At 48.3% G+C, this 27095-nt stretch overlaps 1 protein-coding gene across 2 annotated transcripts in view; it reads right to left on the bottom strand.

Annotated features, from left to right (window-relative positions):
* The window catches only part of tyro3 (TYRO3 protein tyrosine kinase), a 285740-nt gene that overhangs the window by 141845 nt on the left and 116800 nt on the right, over positions 1-27095 (bottom strand). The window contains exons 7-9 of one of the 2 annotated variants that reach the window (XM_086003676.1): positions 24383-24578; positions 17085-17227; positions 13919-14060 (exon numbers count right to left, since the gene is read on the bottom strand). In XM_086003676.1, coding sequence (XP_085859802.1) covers positions 13919-14060; positions 17085-17227; positions 24383-24578 — 481 coding nt within the window. The remainder of the gene's footprint in view (positions 1-13918; positions 14061-17084; positions 17228-24382; positions 24579-27095) is intronic. The other variant, XM_086003677.1, reaches the window with a different exon arrangement.

The following is a 27095-nucleotide window of genomic DNA, read 5'->3' as shown; positions in this document are numbered from 1 at the left end:
GGGGGAGAGAAACACACAGAGAAAGGGGGAGAGAGAAACACACAGAGAAAGGGGGAGAGAGAAACACACAGAGAAAGGGGGAGAGAGAAACACACAGAGAAAGGGGGAGAGAGAAACACACAGAGAAAGGGGAGAGAGAGAAACACACAGAGAAAGGGAGAGAGAGAAACACACAGAGAAAGGGGGAGAGAGAAACACACAGAGAAAGGGGGAGAGAGAAACACACAGAGAAAGGGGGAGAGAGAAACACACAGAGAAAGGGAGAGAGAGAAACACACAGAGAAAGGGGGAGAGAGAAACACACAGAGAAAGGGGGAGAGAGAAACACACAGAGGAAGGGGGAGAGAAACACACAGAGAAAGGGGGAGAGAGAAACACACAGAGAAAGGGGGAGAGAGAAACACACAGAGAAAGGGGGAGAGAGAAACACACAGAGAAAGGGGGAGAGAGAAACACACAGAGAAAGGGAGAGAGAGAAACACACAGAGAAAGGGGGAGAGAGAAACACACAGAGAAAGGGGGGAGAGAGAAACACACAGAGAAAGGGGGAGAGAAACACACAGAGAAAGGGGGAGAGAGAAACACACAGAGAAAGGGGGAGAGAGAAACACACAGAGAAAGGGGGAGAGAGAAACACACAGAGAAAGGGGGAGAGAGAAACACACAGAGAAAGGGGGAGAGAGAAACACACAGAGAAAGGGGAGAGAGAGAAACACACAGAGAAAGGGGGAGAGAGAGAAACACACAGAGAAAGGGGGAGAGAGAGAAACACACAGAGAAAGGGGGAGAGAGAAACACACAGAGAAAGGGGGAGAGAGAAACACACAGAGAAAGGGGGAGAGAGAAACACACAGAGAAAGGGGGAGAGAGAAACACACAGAGAAAGGGGAGAGAGAGAAACACAGAGAAAGGGGGAGAGAGAAACACACAGAGAAAGGGGAGAGAGAGAAACACACAGAGAAAGGGGGAGAGAGAAACACACAGAGAAAGGGGGAGAGAGAAACACACAGAGAAAGGGGGAGAGAGAAACACACAGAGAAAGGGGAGAGAGAAACACACAGAGAAAGGGGGAGAGAGAAACACACAGAGAAAGGGGGAGAGAGAAACACACAGAGAAAGGGGAGAGAGAAACACACAGAGAAAGGGGGAGAGAGAAACACACAGAGAAAGGGGGAGAGAGAAACACACAGAGAAAGGGGGAGAGAGAAACACACAGAGAAAGGGGGAGAGAGAAACACACAGAGAAAGGGAGAGAGAGAAACACACAGAGAAAGGGAGAGAGAGAAACACACAGAGAAAGGGGGAGAGAGAAACACACAGAGAAAGGGGGAGAGAGAAACACACAGAGAAAGGGGGAGAGAGAAACACACAGAGAAAGGGAGAGACAGAAACACACAGAGAAAGGGGGAGAGAGAAACACACAGAGAAAGGGGGAGAGAGAAACACACAGAGGAAGGGGGAGAGAAACACACAGAGAAAGGGGGAGAGAGAAACACACAGAGAAAGGGGAGAGAGAGAAACACACAGAGAAAGGGGGAGAGAGAAACACACAGAGAAAGGGGGAGAGAAACACACAGAGAAAGGGAGAGAGAGAAACACACAGAGAAAGGGGGAGAGAGAAACACACAGAGAAAGGGGGGGAGAGAAACACACAGAGAAAGGGGGAGAGAAACACACAGAGAAAGGGGGAGAGAGAAACACACAGAGAAAGGGAGAGAGAGAAACACACAGAGAAAGGGGGAGAGAGAAACACACAGAGAAAGGGGGAGAGAGAAACACACAGAGAAAGGGGAGAGAGAGAAACACACAGAGAAAGGGAGAGAGAGAAACACAGAGAAAGGGGGAGAGAGAAACACACAGAGAAAGGGAGAGAGAGAAACACACAGAGAAAGGGGGAGAGAGAAACACACAGAGAAAGGGGGAGAGAGAAACACACAGAGAAAGGGGAGAGAGAAACACACAGAGAAAGGGAGAGAGAGAAACACACAGAGAAAGGGGGAGAGAGAAACACACAGAGAAAGGGGGAGAGAGAAACACACAGAGAAAGGGAGAGAGAGAAACACACAGAGAAAGGGGGAGAGAGAAACACACAGAGAAAGGGGGAGAGAGAAACACACAGAGAAAGGGGGAGAGAGAAACACACAGAGAAAGGGGGAGAGGAAACACACAGAGAAAGGGGAGAGAGAAACACACAGAGAAAGGGGGAGAGAGAAACACACAGAGAAAGGGGAGAGAGAGAAACACACAGAGAAAGGGGAGAGAGAAACACACAGAGAAAGGGGGAGAGAGAAACACACAGAGAAAGGGGGAGAGAGAAACACACAGAGAAAGGGGAGAGAGAAACACACAGAGAAAGGGAGAGAGAGAAACACACAGAGAAAGGGGGAGAGAGAAACACACAGAGAAAGGGGGAGAGAGAAACACACAGAGAAGGGGGAGAGAAACACACAGAGAAAGGGGGAGAGAGAAACACACAGAGAAAGGGGAGAGAGAAACACACAGAGAAAGGGGGAGAGAGAAACACACAGAGAAAGGGGGAGAGAAACACACAGAGAAAGGGAGAGAGAGAAACACACAGAGAAAGGGGAGAGAGAAACACACAGAGAAAGGGGGGGAGAGAAACACACAGAGAAAGGGGGTGAGAAACACACAGAGAAAGGGGGAGAGAGAAACACACAGAGAAAGGGGGAGAGAGAAACACACAGAGAAAGGGAGAGAGAGAAACACACAGAGAAAGGGCGGGAGAAACACACAGAGAAAGGGGGAGAGAGAAACACACAGAGAAAGGGGGAGAGAGAAACACACAGAGAAAGGGGGAGAGAAACACACAGAGAAAGGGAGAGAGAGAAACACACAGAGAAAGGGGGAGAGAGAAACACACAGAGAAAGGGGGAGAGAGAAACACACAGAGAAAGGGGGAGAGAAACACACAGAGAGGGAGAGAGAAACACACAGAGAAAGGGAGAGAGAGAAACACACAGAGAAAGGGGGAGAGAGAAACACACAGAGAAAGGGGGAGAGAGAAACACACAGAGAAAGGGAGAGAGAGAAACACACAGAGAAAGGGAGGGAGAAACACACAGAGAAAGGGGGAGAGAAACACACAGAGAAAGGGAGAGAGAAACACACAGAGAAAGGGAGAGAGAGAAACACACAGAGAAAGGGGGAGAGAGAAACACACAGAGAAAGGGGGAGAGAGAAACACACAGAGAAAGGGGGAGAGAGAAACACACAGAGAAAGGGAGAGAGAGAAACACACAGAGAAAGGGAGAGAGAAACACACAGAGAAAGGGGGAGAGAGAAACACACAGAGAAAGGGAGAGAGAGAAACACACAGAGAAAGGGGGAGAGAGAAACACACAGAGAAAGGGGGAGAGAGAAACACACAGAGAAAGGGAGAGAGAAACACACAGAGAAAGGGGGAGAGAGAAACACACAGAGAAAGGGGGAGAGAGAAACACACAGAGAAAGGGGGAGAGAGAAACACACAGAGAAAGGGAGAGAGAGAAACACACAGAGAAAAGGGGAGAGAGAAACACACAGAGAAATGGGGAGAGAGAAACACACAGAGAAAGGGAGAGAGAGAAACACACAGAGAAAGGGGGAGAGAGAAACACACAGAGAAAGGGGGAGAGAGAAACACACAGAGAAAGGGGGAGAGAGAAACACACAGAGAAAGGGAGAGAGAGAAACACACAAAGGGGGAGAGAGAAACACACAGAGAAAGGGAGAGAGAGAAACACACAGAGAAAGGGGGAGAGAGAAACACACAGAGAAAGGGGGAGAGAGAAACACACAGAGAAAGGGGGAGAGAGAAACACACAGAGAAAGGGGGAGAGAGAAACACACAGAGAAAGGGGGAGAGAGAAACACACAGAGAAAGGGGGAGAGAGAAACACACAGAGAAAGGGGGAGAGAGAAACACACAGAGAAAGGGGGAGAGAGAAACACACAGTGTGATGAAATATTCCATTCACCACTGCCTGTGACTGAGATCGGTTTCAGTGTCATTTCCCTTCCCCCAGACCTCATTGTATTGTGTACTGGAATGTGCTGTATTGTATACTGGAATGTGCTGGAATGTGCTGTGTGTAGGGCTCCGCCCATACCTGGCCCCATTTGTAAGCTAGCTTCAGTCTGGCCTCAGTCTCCAGAAGGAAGACATCTCTCGCTCTTACGTGTTACTTTCTAAGTTAATAAAAGCCTTGTTTTTGTTCGGCTAACTTCGAGTCTCGGAATTATTGAGGCACATCACTTTTATTAACTTATTTTTCAACACTATGGATCAACTCCTGAAACCCGAACGTTTGGATTTGGATCAACATGCTCCGGACGCATCAGCACGCTTCGGACACTGGTTTGAGTGTATGGAATTCTTCCTGGACAATTCCGCAGCCGTCAAAGACGCTACGGACGCTGCGAGGATGAGACTCGGAATTCTGCGGAATTGGGTAAGCCACCGGGTTTACCCCCTCATCCAAGACGCCGAGACGTACCTGGCCGCCTGCGACATCTTAAAGGCGCATTACCAGCAGCCTACGAATGAGGTGTATGCTAGGCACCTGCTCGCTACCCGCGCACAGCGACCTGGGGAATCGGTGGAGGAGTTCCTAAGCACCCTGAAAATGCTTGGCAAAGACTGCAAGTGCCGAGATGTAAAAGCCGCAGTGTACACTGACGAGCTTGTTCACGATGCCTTCATCACAGGCCTCAGCTCCACTTACATCCGGCAAAGACTGCTGGAAAAAACGGGGTTGGACCTGAAACAGGCTGCGGACACCGCGCGATCCCTGGATGTGGCCCAGAGAAACTCGGACGCCTACTCTTCAGCCCGCGCCGTCCACGCCGCCACGTGTGCACCGAGGGCGCCGCCATCTTGGAAGGCATCTTCCCCGCCCGACAGCCCGACACCGGCTGGGCCCCGCTCTCCCCCCAGAAGCCCTACGACAGCCGCGACGCGTCAGGGACCCAACTGCTACTTCTGCGGGCAGCCAAAGCACACCAGAAACCTGTGCCCGGCGAAAGGCACCACCTGCTTTAAGTGCGGTAAGAAGGGGCACTTCGGGAAGGTGTGCAGAGGGAACCCCGCCGGAAAACCAACCGCCGGAAAACCCGCCACCGCCGCGTGTGCGCCGTGGGAGCGGCCATCTTGGACGCCATCTTGCCCGACCTCGTTGGGTCCGCCATCTTGTGAGCAGACAGCATGGACGCCATCTTGTATCGATCAGGGCCCTACAGTGGCATCGGTCACAGTGGACCAGACCAGGCCGCACCCGCTATCCAGATCAATGGTGGACATCGAGGTAAACGGGTGCCGGGTTAAATGCTTAATTGACAGTGGAAGCACGGAGAGCTTTATCCACCCAGAACTGGCACAACAACTCTCCCTAAAGGTGGTCCCTACTCAGGGTACCATCTCTATGGCTGATAAAACCCAGACATCGACCATTCTGGGTTACTGCACGGTACAATTGTGCGTTAACGGAACTGTATATGATAATTTTAAAGTATTAATCATGAAGAACCTATGTGCGAGCGTGATCTTGGGCCTGGATTTCCAGTGTAACCACCAAAGCATCACGCTCAAGTACGGTGGGTCCCAGCCGCCCCTCACAGTGTGCAGTCTGGCTACCCTGAAGGTAAAGCCGCCTTCGCTATTCGCGAACCTTACCCCTAACTGCCGGCCAATAGCGACCAAAAGCAGGAGGTACAGCTGGGAGGACAGGCGGTTTATCGCGACCGAGGTAGACAGGCTCCTGAAAGAGCGCATTATTGAACGCAGCAACAGCCCGTGGCGCGCCCAAGTGGTAGTGGTAAGGGGTAGCGAGAAGAAACGGATGTTGATCGACTATAGTCAAACGATCAACAGGTACACCCTACTAGACGCCTACCCGCTACCCCGCATATCAGAAATGGTGAACCAAATCGCCCAATACCGGGTGTTCTCCACCATCGACCTCAAGTCAGCGTACCACCAGCTCCCTATCAGACCAGAGGACCGCCCGTACACCGCCTTCGAGGCGAACGGACGCCTCTACCAATTCCTCAGAGTCCCCTTTGGGGTGCCGAATGGGGTCTCGGTCTTCCAGAGGGAGATGGACCGCATGGTCGATGACCACCACTTGCAGGCAACCTTCCCCTACCTCGACAACATCACCATCTGCGGTCACAACCAGCAGGATCACGACTCGAACCTCGAGAGGTTCCTGAAAACCGCACAAAAACTCAACCTCACCTACAACGAGGACAAGTGCGTTTACAACACCACGCGCCTCTGCATACTAGGCAGCGTGGTGGAGAATGGGGAAATCGGGCCAGACCCTGACCGATTGCGCCCCCTATGGGAGCTGCCCCTGCCCAACACTCCCAAAGCCCTGAAAAGGTGCCTGGGGTTATTTTCTTATTATTCCCAATGGGTCCCCAACTACTCCGACAAAGCCCGCCCCCTCTTGAAAGCATCCTCTTTCCCGCTCTCTGCTGAGGCCCACGCCGCCTTCAAAAGCATTAAGTAGGATATTGAGCGGGCCACGCTACAGGCAGTGGACGAGAACACTCCATTTCAAGTGGAAAGTGATGCGTCTGACTTCGCCTTGGTGGCCACCCTCAACCAGGCGGGGCGGCCCGTAGCTTTCTTCTCGAGGACCCTCCAAGGGCCCGAGATCAGACACTCCTCCGTGGAAAAGGAGGCCCAAGCCATCGTGGAGGCAGTGCACCACTGGCGCCACTACCTAGCCGGCAAACGCTTCACCCTACTTACCGACCAGGGTCGGTAGCGTTTATGTTCAATAATAAACAGAGGGGGAAGATTAAAAATGATAAGATTCTTAGGTGGCGGATCGAGCTCTCCACCTTCGAGTACGACATCATTTACCGGCCAGGGGCCCTTAACGAATCCCCTGACGCCCTCTCACGAGGGATGTGTGCCAGCGCCACCGGGGATCGGCTACAGGCCCTCCACAACGACCTCTGCCACCCAGGGGTCACGCGGCTGTTCCACTTCATAAAGTCCCGTAACTTACCCTACTCGATTGAGGAAGTTCAGTCCGTGACCAGGAACTGCCGCACTTGCGCTGAGTGCAAGCCTCGGTTCTACCGCCCAGATAGAGCCCACTTAATCAAAGCTACACGGCCCTTTGAGCGGCTCAGCTTAGATTTCAAGGGCCCCCTCCCGTCCGTCGACCGCAATGTTTACTTCCTGAACATTGTGGACGAATACTCCCGGTTCCCATTCGCCTTCCCCTGCCCAGACATGACCAGCGCCACGGTCATTAAATGCCTCAACAGCCTGTTCTGCCTGTTCGGTATGCCGAGCTACATCCATACGGATAGGGGGGCGTCCTTCATGAGTGAAGAGCTACGCCAGTACATGCTGTCCAATGGGATCGCCACGAGTCGTACCACCAGCTACAACCCCCGGGGTAACGGCCAAGTGGAGCGAGAGAACGGGACAGTATGGAAAGCAGTCACTCTAGATCTAAGGACCAAGGGCCTCCCTATCTCCCGCTGGCAGGAAGTCCTCTCGGATGTGCTCCATTCGATACGGTCGCTATTGTGTACGGCCACTAATACCACGCCTCATGAACGAATGTTTGTCTTTCCCCGGAAATCCACCTCAGGCGTATCCATGCCGTCATGGCTCTCCACCCCAGGTCCGGTACTCGTGCGAAGGCATGTGAGGGGCCACAAGACGGACACTCTCGTGGAGCCAGTACACCTACTCCACGCCAACCCCCAATACGCATATGTCCGGCACGCCGACGGAAGGGAGGACACCGTGTCCATAAAAGACGTCGCCCCAGCCGGCATCGACAACAACCACGGCAATAGCGGCAATGACGATCACAGCAACTCTTACCCACCCACTACTCTTTCATCACCCCCGGAAGAACACCAACCAACGGCACCCCCACCAACTACCCCTCCAACAACCCTGGCGGCAGCCCCGGCAGAGACCCAGGAGGCTACCGGGGACACCCAGCCGACACCCGCGGCACCGCAGCAGCCACGTCGGTCGCAGAGGACTATCAAACCCCCGAACAGACTAAATCTATAGAAGGGGTGAATGTGATGAAATATTCCATTCACCACTGCCTGTGACTGAGATCGGTTTCAGTGTCATTTCCCTTCCCCCAGACCTCATTGTATTGTGTACTGGAATGTGCTGTATTGTATACTGGAATGTGCTGGAATGTGCTGTGTGTAGGGCTCCGCCCATACCTGGCCCCGTTTGTAAGCTAGCTTCAGTCTGGCCTCAGTCTCCAGAAGGAAGACATCTCTCTCTCTTACGTGTTACTTTCTAAGTTAATAAAAGCCTTGTTTTTGTTCTGCTAACTTCGAGTCTCGGAATTATTGAGGCACATCACACAGAGAAAGGGGGAGAGAGAAACACACAGAGAAAGGGAGAGATAGAAACACACAGAGAAAGGGGGAGAGAGAAACACACAGAGAAAGGGGGAGAGAGAAACACACAGAGAAAGGGGGAGAGAGAAACACACAGAGAAAGGGGGAGAGAGAAACACACAGAGAAAGGGGGAGAGAGAAACACACAGAGAAAGGGGGAGAGAGAAACACACAGAGAAAGGGGAGAGAGAAACACACAGAGAAAGGGAGAGAGAGAAACACACAGAGAAAGGGGGGGAGAGAAACACACAGAGAAAGGGGGAGAGAAACACACAGGGAAAGGGAGAGAGAAACACACAGAGAAAGGGAGAGAGAGAAACACACAGAGAAAGGGGGGGAGAGAAACACACAGAGAAAGGGAGAGAGAGAAACACACAGAGAAAGGGGGGGAGAGAAACACACAGAGAAAGGGGGAGAGAAACACACAGGGAAAGGGAGAGAGAAACACACAGAGAAAGGGAGAGAGAGAAACACACAGAGAAAGGGGGGGAGAGAAACACACAGAGAAAGGGGGAGAGAAACACACAGGGAAAGGGAGAGAGAAACACACAGAGAAAGGGAGAGAGAGAAACACACAGAGAAAGGGGGAGAGAGAAACACACAGAGAAAGGGGGAGAGAGAAACACACAGAGAAAGGGAGAGAGAGAAACACACAGAGAAAGGGTGGGAGAAACACACAGAGAAAGGGGGAGAGAGAAACACACAGAGAAAGGGGGAGAGAGAAACACACAGAGAAAGGGGGAGAGAAACACAGAGAAAGGGAGAGAGAAACACACAGAGAAAGGGAGAGAGAGAAACACACAGAGAAAGGGGGAGAGAGAAACACACAGAGAAAGGGGGAGAGAGAAACACACAGAGAAAGGGAGAGAGAGAAACACACAGAGAAAGGGAGGGAGAAACACACAGAGAAAGGGGGAGAGAGAAACACACAGAGAAAGGGAGAGAGAGAAACACACAGAGAAAGGGGGAGAGAGAAACACACAGAGAAAGGGGGAGAGAGAAACACACAGAGAAAGGGGGAGAGAAACACACAGAGAAAGGGAGAGAGAAACACACAGAGAAAGGGAGAGAGAGAAACACACAGAGAAAGGGGGAGAGAGAAACACACAGAGAAAGGGGGAGAGAGAAACACACAGAGAAAGGGAGGGAGAAACACACAGAGAAAGGGGGAGAGAGAAACACACAGAGAAAGGGGGAGAGAGACACACACAGAGAAAGGGGGAGAGAGAAACACACAGAGAAAGGGAGAGAGAGAAACACACAGAGAAAGGGGGAGAGAGAAACACACAGAGAAAGGGAGAGAGAGAAAAACACAGAGAAAGGGGGAGAGAGAAACAGAGAGAAACACGTGGAAAGGGAGAAAGACACAGAAAGGGAGAGAGAGAAACACAGAGAAAGGGAGAGAGAGAAACAGAAACACACAGAAAGAGGGAGAGAGAAACATACACAGAAAGAGGGAGAGAGAAAGACACACAGAAATGGAGCGAGAAAGACACACAGAAAAGGAGTGAAACACACAGAAAGGTAGAGTGAAAGACATACAGAAAGGGAGAGAGAGAGAAAAAGAGACACATAAAGAGAGAAACACACACAGACAGAAAGGGAAAGAGACAAGGAAACAGAGCAGTGAGAAAAAAGGAAACTGGAGACAGATGGGGAGATGGCCTGTGAAATTCATGGTAAGCAGGTTAAAGGGTATGTGGTAATGAGCATCAATGACATCGTCACGTTGCATGTGTGAAATATAATTTGATAAATGCCTCAAACTCCCTCCTAGTTCTATTTCAGGTGACCTGTGACTGACTTCAGACCACATGCAGAGCAAACACTCTGACTGAAGTGTGAGAAATGTCTATTCCCACCTTGGTGAAATGCTGCTCCAGCTCCATCCGCTACAGAGTAAAGGAAAGGTTCAAGCTGAGTGTCTGATGTACATTCACCTCACAGCTCAACAATATCACACCCTCCCCAAGAGACTTTTAAAAACATTGTCACCAATTTCTCGTAACAAAATGGGACATTTTGCGCTCACCAACCTAAAGTCAGTGCTAGGAACTTCACCCCTTTCTTAAAATCCACCTAACATTAATGTTGAACATTTCCTTATGGCACAGCTCCCTTGACTTTAGCCCAACAAAGCAATTCAGCCCAAAAGAACAAGTCTCTCCTGCAGGAACACTGCATTTCCATTCCTCACAATAGCTCCCCAATGGCTTTTCTGAGCAACATTGCAAGTTAGTACCAAATGGTGGAGCAGTTTCCCTCTGCCAACCTGTGTCTACTAGGAACTGGGTTGAGATTACCCCAGATTTATTTCATATAGGATCCTTATAGTTAGCTGAGATGGGATATTTTCAAGCCATTAGTTTGGGCTTGATTAAAATCTAACTCACTCCCAGGTATCCATTATTTTATATATAAACCATCTGAGCCCCTTGATTAGGTTGCAGCCTCTAACTCACTCCCAGGTATCCATTATTCTATATATAAACCATCTGAACCCCTCGATTAGATTCCAGCCTGTAACTCACTCCCAGGTATCCATTATTTTATATATAAACCATCTGAGCCCCTTGATTAGATTCCAGCCTCTAACTCACTCCCGGGTATCCATTATTATATTCTATATATAAACCATCTGAGCCCCTTGATTAGATTCCAGCCTCTAACTCACTCCCAGGTATCCATTATTCTATATATAAACCATCTGAACCCCTCGATTAGATTCCAGCCTGTAACTCACTCCCGGGTATCCATTATTTTATATATAAACCATCTGAACCCCTTGATTAGATTCCAGCCTCTAACTCACTCCCGGGTATCCATTATTATATTCTATATATAAACCATCTGCACCCCTCGATTAGATTCCAGCCTGTAACTCACTCCCGGGTATCCATTATTCTATATATAAACCATCTGAACCCCTCGATTAGATTCCAGCCTGTAACTCACTCCCGGGTATCCATTATTCTATATATAAACCATCTGAACCCCTCGATTAGATTCCAGCCTGTAACTCACTCCCAGGTATCCATTATTCTATATATAAACCATCTGAGCCCCTCGATTAGATTCCAGCCTCTAACTCACTCCCGGGTATCCATTATTCTATATATAAACCATCTGAACCCCTCGATTAGATTCCAGCCTCTAACTCACTCCCAGGTATCCATTATTCTATATATAAACCATCTGAACCCCTCGATTAGATTCCAGCCTCTAACTCACTCCCAGATATCCATTATTCTATATATAAACCATCTGAACTCCTCGATTAGATTCCAGCCTGTAACTCACTCCCAGATATCCATTATTCTATATATAAACCATCTGAACTCCTCGATTAGATTCCAGCCTGTAACTCACTCCCGGGTATCCATTTTTCTACATATAAACCATCTGAACCCCTCGATTAGATTCCAGCCTGTAACTCACTCCCGGGTATCCATTATTCTATATATAAACCATCTGAACCCCTCGATTAGATTCCAGCCTGTAACTCACTCCCGGGTATCCATTATTCTATATATAAACCATCTGAACCCCTCGATTAGATTCCAGCCTGTAACTCACTCCCGGGTATCCATTATTCTATATATAAACCATCTGAACCCCTCGATTAGATTCCAGCCTGTAACTCACTCCCAGGTATCCATTATTCTATATATAAACCATCTGAACCCCTCGATTAGATTCCAGCCTGTAACTCACTCCCGGGTATCCATTATTCTACATATAAACCATCTGAACCCCTCGATTAGATTCCAGCCTGTAACTCACTCCCGGGTATCCATTATTCTATATATAAACCATCTGAACCCCTCGATTAGATTCCAGCCTGTAACTCACTCCCGGGTATCCATTATTCTATATATAAACCATCTGAACCCCTCGATTAGATTCCAGCCTGTAACTCACTCCCGGGTATCCATTATTCTATATATAAACCATCTGAACCCCTCGATTAGATTCCAGCCTGTAACTCACTCCCGGGTATCCATTATTCTATATATAAACCATCTGAACCCCTCGATTAGATTCCAGCCTGTAACTCACTCCCAGGTATCCATTATTCTATATATAAACCATCTGAACCCCTCGATTAGATTCCAGCCTCTAACTCACTCCCAGGTATCCATTATTCTATATACAGGTACAACCCCGGTAATCTGGCACCCTCAGGACCAGGCCGGTGCCGGACCACTGAAAATTCCGAACCACTGAAGGTGTCGAAAGTCACCACAAACACCGCCACCACCTGCTCCTCCTCTTCCTGCTGTTGCCCTCCCTGTGCCGCCGCCGACCCCGCCACCCACGGGCTGCTCGGGCTCGGGCTCCATCGCTCCGCCGAGCCGTCGGTGATGCTGCGCGGTCCAGGCGCTGATCCTGACCCGGTGGCGGCCCCGGGTCCCGAGCCGGACCCATCCCAGGGAGGGAATGTGACAGCAGGACCTTCCTCGTGCCGGACCACTGAAGGTGCCGGACCGTCGGGTGCCGGATTACCGGTGTTGTACCTGTATAAACCATCTGAACCCCTCGATTAGATTCCAGCCTGTAACTCACTCCCGGGTATCCATTATTATTCTATATATAAACCATTTGAACCCCTCGATTAGATTCCAGCCTGTAACTCACTCCTGGGTTTCCATTATTCTATATATAAACTATCTGAACCCCTCGACCACTCTGCACTGACTACCCCACCCCCTTCCTCCCCGCTTGCTGCAAAGCCTCTGTGTGCATGGACGGAAAGTTGGGACCAGATTGGCAGAACTGTGATGCCTCCCATGGCAGTATAGCCTATTATACTTGTCGGGCTCACACTTCAGGTACCATAGGGCTGCAGGTAACCATGGAACTGCACCCCAACACCACCTTCAGAAGGGGAGGGGGAAGGAAAGGTGTTATACTAAACCTTAATAAATCATTGGTTAGGCCTCAGCTGGAGAACTGTGTAAAATTCTGGGCACCACACTTTAGGAAGGATGTCCAAGCCTTGGAGAGGGTGCAGAGGAGATTTACTAGAATAATATCAGGTGTGAGGAACTTCAGTTATGTGGAGAAACTTGGAAAACTGTTTCCACGGGCAGGAAGGTCAATAGCCAGAGGATGCAGAGTTAAGATAATTGGCAAAAGAACCGGGGTGGGGGGGGGGGGGGGTGTGGGGGGAGGGGAGATGAGGAGAATTTTTTTTACGCAGCGAGTTGTTATGATCTGGAATACAGTGCCTGAAAGGGTGCCAGAAGCAGATTCAATATATAAATTTTGAAAAGGGAATTGGATAAATACTTGAAAATGAAAGATTTGCAGGGCTACGGGGAAAGAGCAGATGAGTAGGACTAATTGGATAGCTCTTTCAAAGAGACAGTACAGGCACAATGGACTGAATGGCCTCCTTCTGCGCTGTGTGATAAGTGTGGAGGGGTGATAAGTCCTAGCTGGTCTATGTAAGAAGTTGTACTGAGAGACATTAGCTTGCAGGCTCATCCAACCCTGAGAGAGAAGACTCATTCACCTAGTTCCTGAGCAAGCGGAAGTACCGGTGCACTCCACGGGCCCCTGCCGCCTGCAGTCAGTGCGCACACTCGAAGCGAATGCTTCTCAGAGGGATCGAAGGGGTGTAGGACAACTTGGGTTCCCACATCGACTGTGATCTCCTGCAAAGCAACACAAAGCCTCTCATTATACTGCGGCAAAGATGCAATCACACCCTTTGTAAATGCACCGTAAAAGGTTCATGAGCGACTCTGACGCATCTAACCTAACATGAAGTTCCATGTGAAACACAATGTCCTGCTTAGAGTTTAATTATCACACACAGACCTCATCTCATCACTACAATGCCTCACATGACTGCCCAGCTCAAAGCATTTCCCAGTCTCCTTGGAGACTATATTAGTATTATTCACAAAGCTCTGCAGTCTTTTCAGTTCTCAAAGGGTCTCTTATTCCTGGTCTACGCTGAAATTAATTCAGCTTCTCTTTGTGTTTTCCTGCCACAGGCAAATTGTTTAATTGCAGCTTATTATTGGAGATAGAAACAGCAAGAGTTGGAAGTACCCAGCATTTCTGTCCAGCATGTGTGAGAGGCAACTAACAACAGAAAATGCTGGAAAAACTCAGCAGGCCAGGCAACATCCGTGGAGAGAGAAATAGAGTCAACGTTTCAGGTTGAAACCCTTTGTCAAGACCCTTGTGTGAGAGGCAAGTTAGTTCATGTTTGGAACGGGACTTTCGATCTGAATGGTGGAGCAGTAAATTTGCATCTTCAGAATTGGTGGGCTTTTATTTTACTGGCTGCCCTGTGGATTTCAAGCATAGGCAGTTTGTGTTTTTAATCTCAATTATTATTGGACGCCAAGCAATGGAGATTACCGATGGGAGGATGGACATAAAACGTGGACTGGATCGGAATGGAGATTAGTGATGGAAGGATGGGTGTTAAACATGGAGAATAGTGAAGGAAGGATGGGCATTACACATGGACTGGATCGGAATGGAGATTAGCGATGGAAGGACATGCATCAAATGTGGACTGGATTTGGAAATGGTACAGGGTACAGATTAGTTCAAAGTGGTAGAATGGGGATAGTTTCAAGCTCAATCAAATGCTCCAAGGTCTGGTTTTGTATGGGCTAGATTCAGAGTGATGCTCCTTCTAAATCTGTCTGTCCCATTAAGCATGCACTGGTCAGGGATAGCACGGACTGGACCATCTTTAAAACTGTTCTCTCCAGCACTTCCAGGTCAGGCTCAGCACAGAATAAATGCAAAGTGAAGCTCGGACTATACTATCTCCTCAAATCACTCCTGGGTCATGTACAGTGCAGGTTACAGGCCCTTTAATTTATCCAAACATTGCAGCTCCACCACGCCCTCAGAAAAATAGCACTACTAAATGAATGAGATGATTTACTGACAAAACAACCATCTCTAATTATCTCTCAGAGGAGACTAGCAATTTAGTATTAATCAATGCCAAATTATGGGCAATTTTATGTTGTCTACCCACAAATACAAGGAACTAGATGGAGACTGTTTCAGACTCAGTCCACTACAGCCAGCCCAGAGGGGAAACTTTCATCTTCTCAGACTGGGCAGATCTAAAGAGTAGTTTTATATCCCACTGGTGCCAGAATCCTTGACATATTAATGGTTCCACTGAGTTGGCTCGGTTTTATGTGGGGGTGGGGGGCCGACCTTTCCATATATTATTGATCAGTCTGTGTGAGGAAGAGCTTCCTAACATCAGTCCTAAATCAGCCTCTTACCAGCCTGAATCTGTGACCCCTTGTCCTATTCATGCCATTTACTCTGAAGTAAACTACTGCATTTATTTTATTTCCATATCTGTAAGACATCTCCCTTCAAGGTTAAAAAGCCCAAGTTTCTTCAATCTTTCCTCATAAACTGGAGCTCTGGCACCAGGGATCAGCCTTGTGGCCGTCAAAGTGTTACAGGAAGCAAGTGTGACATTTAGAGGAAGTGCGCGTATACATGAACAGATTACATTGGGATTGGGATTGTTCACGGTAAATCAGACAATATGGTTTTTTCTAAGGAAGTGGATTTGTTGCAACTCTCCTTAAAGTATTGAGTCAATGTGCTTTAGTGGGTTGTGGAAGTGAGGGGTTGTGAGCAACGTTCCCTCTAAGCAGAGCGGCCGCGCAGCTCTCTGCCGGTCCCGCACAGCCACGGACCGGCTTTCTCAATGTTAAATTTCGCACATGTTCAAAGGTCCATGAGCGAAACTGTGAATGGGCCGCACAGCCCCTCAAAGATGCCGCACACCCAAAAAAAATTAGGGGGAACATTGCTTGTGAGTATTGCCCAGGGAAGTATAGAGGATGTTTGGAGCTAGTTGGTAATTGGGGTATAGCAATATGCGGGGAGGGTGGTGAGATATTGAGGGTTGGACAAAGCAAACAGGTGTTGAGAATTGGGGGTGGGCTGGGAGGTGCAGAAGTTAGAAGTATGGGTGTGTGGATGAGTTAGTTTGATTTGGAGTGGGTGTGTGAAGGGTAAAGATTTTGGGAAGATCAATTTTTGTTTAAGAAGCAACTATGGGAAAGAGGCCTCCAAAAGCGAACAGTGGGTAACCGAGTTTCAGAGAAAAATAAAGACAGTAAGAAAGAAATAAAATGGGCAAAACCGAACAACACAATCATAAAAATGTTGTAATTTAGTTTAGAGTAAATAATGGGATTGGGAATAAAAGCATGAAGCAAATGGAGGGATGTTGGAAGAGTAGGGTCGGCAAAGAGAGAGAAAAACAAAGCCACAAAGGGGACAGGCATGGGAAAGTCAAAAAACAGAAATGCAACAGGTCTTGGAAAAGATCAGAAGTCTTCAAAATGATTGCAGGGGAGGGGGAGAAAAACCCCTAAATATGCTCCTGGAGATAACTGCTACTAGACTTGGACCTTCTGAGGCAATGGAATTGGAAGACTGGGGGTTTGGGAGGACCATGTCACATGATCTGCTGCAGCCAATGACAGTTAACGGTCTAGTAAAGCTTGGTTCTACCGTGCCACCTATGGTGAAAAGCAAGTATTAGTTATTTAGTTTATCAGGCATTGTCCAGGGGTGTGACACAGGAAGCAAGTGTGACAACAGGAAATGCGCACAGTCACAATACTTATAATTTATTATTATGGAGGGACGTATATATAAACTGCCACCTTTTTTTTCTCCTGCCTGCTCCACTCCACTATGTATCCAAGAAGAATGCCGTGTACATCCCATGCTGCCACATTGGACCACTGTATCACCAACGATGATCCATTGTAAAAGTAGGTCACATTCCTTGGTGGTGCACTCGGCGCTGTGATAGAAACAGACCACGTATTATTGGAGTGGTACCACCTCCTATGCTTTAAAATGCAACCTCAACAAGTCTGGGTAAGAGTGCATGGCACCCCCCATTGGGCAGCTAGTTTGGTATCGGCGCGAAGCTCCAATATTTCGCCGAGGTTTTCCACATTACCGTCTCTGCTGTGATTAGACCCCAGCTCCTGAGAAATGGCTCCCAAAAAGTCCCCTAACCCTAATACCAGGGCTGCCGCAGCCCACTACCCCTTCCCCCATACAGACAGTGGCATACACCAGTCATGCCAGTGCACAGCAGTACCTGGGCATTGACCCATATGCATGGTTGGCATGGCCCCATTCAATTCGACCAGGACTGATCTGTATCTTAACTCCATTTAGGTGCTTAAGTTCTGTATCCCTTAATACCATTGCCTAACAGAAATCTATAACCTGCTAAACCTGCCCCAATAATCCCCCCAACCTTACTGATGGGCAGAGCCAGGTGCTCCATTTGCCTCATTACTGCTGCCTGTAAGTAATACTGCAGCAGGACAACAGTATAGATTTACCAACATGTTCGAGTTCTAATAAATAGAAGGTATCAGACCAATAGATTATTCCAATGGAAGTGATAACAAGATAGTGAGAGCAATCCAACATTACTGGAAAGGGTTGCCTTCTGGGTACAGTTATCAATAATGAAGCCACTTCCAACTCATAGGATGATGTTGTGTGATCGTGTAAAACAGGTGATAGCGAGTTGGCAGCCCGTTTTGCATCTCTCCCGATTTAATTGCACAAAGTCAAGATCTACCCCAATATGTTAAGCAGCTAGGTGTCAGATGTGGCTCTGGGGTAGCACTCTTGCCTTTGAGTTAGAAGCTCGTGGGTTCAAATCCCACTTTAGAGACTTGAGCACCAAATTTAGGTTGACACTCCCAATGCAGTACTGAGGGAGCATTGCACTGTTATAAGAAATAGGAGCAGGAGTAGGCCATTCGGCCCTTTGAGCCTGCTCTGTCATTCAATGAGGTCATGGCTGATCTTCTGCCTCAACTCCATTCACCGGCCCTATCGCCATATTTCTTGATGCCCTTACTAGTCAGAAGTCTATCGACTTCTGTTTTGAATATACCCAATGACTGAGCCTCCACAACCCTCTGGGGTAGAGAATTCCAAAGATTCACCATCCTCTGTGTGAAGAAATTTCTTCTCATCTCAGTCCTGAATGGTCTACCCTTTATCCTGAGGCTGTGGCCCTTGGTTCTAGACTCCCCAGCTAAGGGAAACATTCTCCCAGCATCCATCCTATCAAGCCCTGTAATAATTTTGTATGCTTCAATGAGATCCCTTCTCATTCTTCTGAATTCAAGAGAATACAGGCCTAGTTTACTCAATCTCCTCATACGACAGTCCCACCGTCCCAGGAATCAATCTCGTGAACCTTCGTTGCACTCCCTCTATGGCAAGTATATCCTTCCTTAGGTAAGGAGACCAAAATTGTACACAGTACTCCAGGTGTGGTCTCACCAAGGCCCAATATAATTGGAGTAAGACTTCTTTACTCCTATACTCAAATCCTCTTGTAATGAAGGCCAGCATATCGTTTGCCTTCCTAATGGCTTGCTGCACTTGCACATTCACTTTCAGTGACTCATGTACAAGGACACCCAGGTCCCTTTGAGCATCTGCATTCCCCAATCTTTCACCATTTAGGAAATACTCGGCCTTTCTGTTTTTTCTACCTAAGTGGATAACTTCACATTTATCCACATTATATTCCATCTGCCATGCTCTCGCCCACTCACTGAGCCTGTCGAGATCCCCTCGAAGCCTCTTCACATCCTCTTCACAACTGACACTGCCACCTAGCTTTGTATCATCAGCAAATTTGGAAATGTTACATTTAGTCCCCTCATTCAAATCATTGATATAGATTGTGAATAGCTGGGGCCCAAGCACCGATCCTTGCGGTACCCCACTAGTCACAGCCTGCCATCCTGAAAAAGACCCGTTTATCCCTACTCTTTGTTTTCTGTCTGTTAACCAATTCTCAATCCATGCTAGTATATTACCCCCAATTCCATGTGCCCTAATTTTGTTCACCAACTTCTTATGTGGGACCTTATCGAAGGCCTTCTGAAAATCCAGATACACATCTGCTGGCTCCCCTTTGTCTACTCCACTAGTTACATCCTCAAAGAACTCCAATAGGTTTGTCAAACAGGATTTCCCTTGCATAAATCCATGTTGACTCTGCCCAATCTTACTATTAGTTTCTAAGTGCCCAGTTATTGCATCCTTTATAATAGATTCCAGCATTTTTCCAACTATTGCTATGAGGCTAACAGGTCTGTAGTTCCCCGTTTTCTCTCTCTCTCCTTTCTTAAATAGCGGGGTAACATTTGCTATCCTCCAATCTGCATGAACTATTCCAGAATCCATTGAATTTTGGAAGATGACAACCAAGGCGTCCACTATTCCAATGGCCACCTCTTTCAGAACCCTAAGATTAGGTCATCTGGTCCTTGGGATTTATCGACTTTTAGTCCCATTAATTTTGCTAGTACTGTTTTTTTACTAATAATAATTTCTTTAAGTTCCTCATTCTCGTCACACCCTTGGCTTTCTCGTATTTCTGGGAGGTTTTTTGTGTCTTCCTCCGTGAAGACAGAAACAAAGTATTTATTTAATTTCTCTGCCATTTCCTCATTCCCCATTATAAATTCTCCCATCTCTGACTGTAAAGGACCTACATTTACCTTCGCCAGTCTTTTCCTTTTCACTATAGAAGCTTTTACAATCCGTTTTTATATTTTTCGCTAGTTTGTGCTCATATTCCATTTTCCCTTTCTTTATCAATTTCTTGGTCCCCTTTTGCTGATTTCTAAAAAGATCCCAATCCTCAGGCTGACTACTTTTTCTGGCAACTTTGACTTCTTTTGTTAGCCATGGTTGGATCACTTTTCCTTTAGGATTTTTATGCCCAAGAGGAATATATGCTTGTTGCAAATTATGCATTATTTCCTTGAATATTAGCCATTGTATGTCCACCTTCATACCTTTTAGTGTAGTCCCCCAATCTACCATGGCCAACTTGTCCCTCATACCCTTGTAGTTTCCTCTGTTTAGATTGAAGACCTTAGTTTCAGATTGGACTACATAACTCTCAAACTTAATGTAAAATTCAATCATATTATGGTCACTTGTCCCTAAATGCCCCTTTACCACAAGATTATTGATTAGCCCTTTCTCATTACACAGTACCAGATCGAGAATAGCCTGTTCCCTGGTTGGTTCCTCCAAATACTGATTCAGGAAACCATCTCGCATGCATTCCAAGAATTCGTCCTCCACATCATTAGTGGTAATTTGATTTGCCCAGTCAACATGTAGGTTAAAGTCCCCCATGATTACCGTATTGCCCTTGTTACATGCACTTCTAATCTCTTGATTGATACCGTGCCCTACATTACCACTACTGTTTAGTGGCCTATACACAACTCCCACCAATGTTTTCCGCCATTTGCTGTTTCTTAGCTCCACCCAAACTGATTCCAGTTCTACATCACGATCTGCCAAGCCAAGATCTTTTATCTCTACCGTATCGATCTCATCCCTTATTAACAGCGCTATGCCACCTCCGTTTCCTTTTTGTCTGTCCTTCCTAAATGTTGAGTACCCTGGAACATTCAGTTCCCAGCTTTGGTTACCCTGCAATCATGTCTCTGTAATGGCAATTATATCATACCCATTTACTTCTATTAGTGCCATTAATTCATCCGCCTTGTTGCGAATGCTACGTGCATTTAGATAACGTGCCTTCAACTTTGCCTGTTTAATATTTTTCTGCACTTTGACCCTCTTTACTGTTGGCCTTTGTTTCTGCTACCTGCTAGTTTGGCTGACTACTTTTTTAACTTGCACTTCCAGCTTTGTTTCTCTCCGTTCTGGGCCCACACTTAGGTTCCCAGCCCCCTGACAAACTAGTTTAAATCCTTCCCAACAGCACTGGCAAACCCCCCTGCGAGGATGTTGCTCCCGTCTCTGCCGAGGTGTAACCCATCCAGCTTGTACAGGTTCCACCGTCCCCAAAATCGGTCCCAATGTCTCAGGAATTTAAATCCCTCCCTCCTACACCCTCTCTCCAGCCATACATTCATCTGGTCTATTCTCCTATTTCTGTTCTCGCTAGCACGTGGCACTGGGAGTAATCCTGAGATTACTACCTTTGAGGTCCTGCTTTTTAATTTATTTTCTAGCTCCCTATATTCTGCTTGGAGGACCTCGTCCCTCTTTCTACCTACGTCGTTGGTACCGATATGGACCACGGCCTCTGGCTGTTAACCCTTTAACACTCCCCCTTCAGAATGTCCTGCAGCCGCTCAGTGACATCCTTGACCCTGGCACCAGGGAGGCAACATACCATCCTGGAGTCACGTCTGCGGCCACAGAAACGTCTATCTGTTCCCCTTATGATAGAATCCCCTATCACTATTGCTCTCCCACTCTTTTTCCTCCCCTCCTGTACAGCTGAGCCACTCATAGTGCCACGGACTTGGCTCTTGCTGCATTCCCCTGAGAAACCATCTCACCCAGCATTATCCAAAATGGAAAATCTGTTGGAGAGGGAGATGGACCCAAGGGACTCCTGCACTACCTTCCTAGTTCCTTTACTCTGTCTGGTGGTCACCCATTCCCTGTCTGCCTGTGCACTCTTTACCTAAGGTGTGACCACCTCGTTAAACATGCTATCCACGAAGGTCTCAGCCTCGCGGATGCTCCACCATGACTCCAGCCGCAGCTCCAGCTCCGAAACGTGGATTTCGAGTAGCTGCAGCTGGAGACACTTCCTGCACACGTGTTCGCCCTGGACACCGAAAGTGTCCCTGACTTCCCACATAGCACAGGAGGAGCACTCCATGCTGCCGAGCTGCCCTGCCATGTCCTACCCTTAATTTACTCCCTTTACTTCCTTTAAATTAAAGAATATTAAATATATTAGGGAACTTACTTCACTTTAAACACTACTTACTCTAAACTAGAGACCTTACTTTTACTTTAACGACTGGACTGAAGAAATACTCACCAGGTCCTACTTACCAATCAGCTCCTTCCCTTGTGTCGACGTCACTTTTAATCTCTGACGTCACTTTCAAATGTTGCCTGTTGAGGTCCGCTCTCACTGCTGCTCCCAATAGCTCAGTCTGGGCCTCGAGCCTCGGGCTTTATTTCCTCGCTCCTCCTTCGCCTGTTCCCTCACAGGTCGGTCCGCTCTCGCTGCTGCTCCCAATAGCTCGGTCTGGGCCTCGAGCCTCGGGCTTTATTTCCTCGCTCCTCCTTCGTCTGTTCCCTCACAGGTCGGTCCGCTCTTGCTGCTGCTCCCAATAGCTCAGTCTGGGCCTCGAGCCTCGGGCTTTATTTCCTCGCTCCTCCTTCGCCTGTTCCCTCACAGGTCGGTCCGCTCTCGCTGCTGCTCCTAATAGCTCGGTCTGGGACTCGAGCCTCGGGCTTTATTTCCTCGCTCCTCCTTCGCCTGTTCCCTCACAGGTTGGTCCGCTCTCGCTGCTGCTCCCAATAGCGGTCAGCAGTGTCGTCAGCGGTGTTGTCTTTCGGATGAGACATTAAAGCCCATCTGCCCCCTCAGGTGGATTTAAAAGATCACATGGCTCTATTACGAAGAAGAGCAGGGGAGTTCTCCCTGATTGGCATGGATAGAAGATTGGCTGGCTAACAGGAAACAGAGTAGGCATAAATGGGTCATTTTCTGATTGGCAAGATGTAACGAGTGGTGTGCCACAGGGATCAGTGCTGGGGCCTCAACTTTTTACATTTATATAAATGACTTGGATGAAGGGACCGAAGGTATGGTTGCTAAATTTGCTGATGACACAAAGATAGGTAGGAATGTAATTTGTGACGAGGACATAAGGAGGCTACAAAGCGATATAGATAAGTTAATTGAGTGGGCAAAGATCTGGCAAATGAAGTATAATGTGGGAAAATGTGAAGTTGTCCATTTTGGCAGGAAGAATAAAAAAGAAGCATATTATCTAAATAGTGAGAGATTGCAGCGCTCTGAGATACAGAGGGATCTGGGTGTCCTAGTGCATGAATCGCAAAAGGTTACTATGCAGGTACAGCAAGTAATTAGGAAAACTAATAGAATGTTATTGTTTATTGCGAGGGAAATTGAATACAAAAGTAGGGAGGTTATGCTTCAGTTATACAGGGCATTGGTGAGACCACATCTGGAGTACTGTGTACAGTATTGGTCTCCTTATTTAAGGAAGGATGTAAATGCGTTGGAAGCAGTTCAGAGAAGGGTTACTAGACTAATACCTGGAATGGGCGGGTTGTCTTATGAGGAAAGGTTGGACAGGCTAGGCTTGTATCCACTGGAGTTTAGAAGAATAAGAGGTGACTTGATTGCAACATATAAGATCCTGAGGGGTCTGGACAGGGTGGATGTGGAGAGAATCTAGAGCTAGGGGTCACTGTTTAAAAATAAGGGGTCGCCCATTTAAGACAGAGATGAGGAGAAATTTTTTCTCACAGAGGGTCATGAGTCTTTAGAACACTCTTCCTCAGAGGGCGGTGGAAGCAGAGTCTTTGAATATTTTTAAGGCAGAGGTAGATAGATTCTTGGTAAGCAAGGGGGTGAAAAGATATCGGGGGTAGGTGGGAATGTGGAGAAATCGGATCAGCCATGATCTTACTGAATGGCAGAGCAGGCTCGAAGGCTGAGAGGCCTACTCCTGCTCTTAATTCGTATGTTTGTATGTCCTGGCCAATACCTATCCCTCAACCAACATCACTAAAACAGATTATTTGATCATTATCACATTGCTGTTTGTGTGAGCTTGCTGTCCGCAAATTGGCTGCCGTGTTTCCTACATTACAACAGTGACTACACTTCAAAAGTACTTCATTGGCTGTAAAGCATTTTGGGACATCCTGAGGTCATGAAAGGTATTCTATAAATTTGTTCTTACTTTAGTAATATTATCATTGGGAGGATATCGTCCACACACACAAGGGACTCACTGGTTCAACTCAACTAATGAAGCCACTTCAACAGACAGCACAATGATCTCAGGTTGGACAGACTCAGTGCCCAGATAAGCCGTTGTTTTCTATCATTACACGCGATGGTGGATCACCTGACCTGCTTCAGGTGTTTGAAAGTGTGTCCACTCAGTGAACTCTGAACGTCCAACTTCATTACTGCAACCCATCCGAACACCACAGCATGTGAACGGGCTCAGCCCTCTGATTGTGTAGCTGTACGGTGGGACAGGAAAGGTCTCCTCAAAGGAAACGTTGGTATTTGAACCAGCAGTGACCTTGGTGGGATCAAAAACCTAGAGAGAGAGACACACACACAATCTGTTAAATTACAGTCAAATGACAGAATAGTCACAGCCAGGCTACACTAAAAGGAACAGCAGGCACATGATATATTTAGATGTATGCACACGAGCTAAATTAAAGATTCATGTCTACTGTGAAATCTCCCAATCCAGTTCAATCCTAACCTACATTCCCAATCCACTGAACATCCACCAAATATGAAGGGAGCCAGAAACCATGGCAATGACCTGATATCTAACCCAATCCACAGAGAGGCAGCTAGTAGTGATCAATCACCACACTACTATTTTCAGCAGCAAGTGCTGAGATTTGCACTTTAACTTAGCTGCAGTATATATCATTACTGTCCTACACTCCAGTACCAGCTCCTCCATCACCCTCACTGTCCTGATCTCCAGTACCAGCTCCTCCATCACCCACACTGTCCTACACTCCAGTACCAGCTCCTCCATCACCCTCACTGTCCTACACTCCAGTACCAGCTCCTCCATCACCCTCACTGTCCTGATCTCCAGTACCAGCTCCTCCATCACCCTCACTGTCCCGATCTCCAGCACCAGATCCTCCATCACCCTCACTGTCCTACACTCCAGTACCAGCTCCTCCATCACCCTCACTGTCCTACACTCCAGTACCAGCTCCTCCATCACCCTCACTGTCCTGATCTCCAGTACCAGCTCCTCCATCACCCTCACTGTCCTACACTCCAGTACCAGCTCCTCCATCATCCTCACTGTGCTACACTCCAGTACCAGCTCCTCCATCACCCTCACTGTCCTGATCTCCAGTACCAGCTCCTCCATCACCCTCGCTGTCCAACACTCCAGTACCAGCTCCTCCATCACCCTCACTGTCCTACACTCCAGTACCAGATCCTCCATCACCCTCACTGCCCTACACTCCAGTACCAGCTCCTCCATCACCCTCACTGTCCTACACTCCAGTAACAGCTCCTCCATCACCCTCACTGTCCTACACTCCAGTACCAGCTCCTCCATCACTTTCACTGTCCTGGTCTCCAGTACCAGCTCCTCCATCACCCTCACTGTCCTATACTCCAGTACCAGCTCCTCTATCACCCTCACTGTCCTGATCTCCAGTACCAGGTCCTCCATCACCCTCACTGTCCTACGCTCCAGTACCAGCTCCTCCATCACCCTCACTGTCCTACACTCCAGTACCAGCTCCTCCATCATCCTCACTGTCTTACACACCAGTACCAGATCCTCCATCACCCTCACTGTCCTACACTCCAGTACCAGCTCCCTCCATCACCCTCACTGTCCTACACTCCAGTACCAGCTCCTCCATCATCCTCACTGTCTTACACTCCAGTACCAGCTCCTCCATCACCCTCACTGTCCTGATCTCCAGTACCAGCTCCTCCATCACCCTCACTGTCCTGATCTCCAGTACCAGCTCCTCCATCACCCTCACTGTCCTGATCTCCAGTACCAGCTCCTCCATCACCCTCACTGTCCTGATCTCCAGCACCAGCTCCTCCATCACCCTCACTGTCCTACACTCCAGTACCAGCTCCTCCATCACCCACACTGTCCTACACTCCAGTACCAGCTCCTCCATCACCCTCACTGTCCTACACTCCAGTACCAGCTCCTCCATCACCCTCACTGTCCTGATCTCCAGTACCAGCTCCTCCATCACCCTCACTGTCCTGATCTCCAGTACCAGATCCTACATCACCCTCACTGTCCTACACTCCAGTACCAGCTCCTCCATCACCCTCACTGTCCTACACTCCAGTACCAGCTCCTCCATCATCCTCACTGTCCTACACTCCAGTACCAGCTCCTCCATCACCCTCACTGTCCTGATCTCCAGTACCAGCTCCTCCATCACCCTCGCTGTCCTACACTCCAGTACCAGCTCCTCCATCACCCTCACTGTCCGACACTCCAGTACCAGATCCTCCATCACCCTCACTGCCCTACACTCCAGTACCAGCTCCTCCATCACCCTCACTGTCCTACACTCCAGTAACAGCTCCTCCATCACCCTCACTGTCCTACACTCCAGTACCAGCTCCTCCATCACCTTCACAGTCCTGGTCTCCAGTACCAGCTCCTCCATGACCCTCACGGTCCTATACTCCAGTACCAGCTCCTCTATCACCCTCACTGTCCTGATCTCCAGTACCAGCTCCTCCATCACCCTCACTGTCCTACACTCCAGTACCAGCTCCTCCATCACTTTCACTGTCCTGGTCTCCAGTACCAGCTCCTCCATCACCCTCACTGTCCTATACTCCAGTACCAGCTCCTCTATCACCCTCACTGTCCTGATCTCCAGTACCAGATCCTCCATCACCCTCACTGTCCTACACTCCAGTACCAGCTCCTCCATCACCCTCACTGTCCTACACTCCAGTACCAGCTCCTCCATCATCCTCACTGTCTTACACTCCAGTACCAGATCCTCCATCACCCTCACTGTCCTACACTCCAGTACCAGCTCCTCCATCACCCTCACTGTCCTACACTCCAGTA

This window comes from Somniosus microcephalus, chromosome 12, assembly GCF_052327205.1.
Source record: "Somniosus microcephalus isolate GS21.2 chromosome 12, FLI_Smic_1.0, whole genome shotgun sequence".
NCBI lineage: Eukaryota > Metazoa > Chordata > Chondrichthyes > Squaliformes > Somniosidae > Somniosus > Somniosus microcephalus.
The sequence above is the reverse complement of the archived record's forward strand: the minus strand, read 5'-3'. Positions and strand labels throughout refer to the sequence as shown.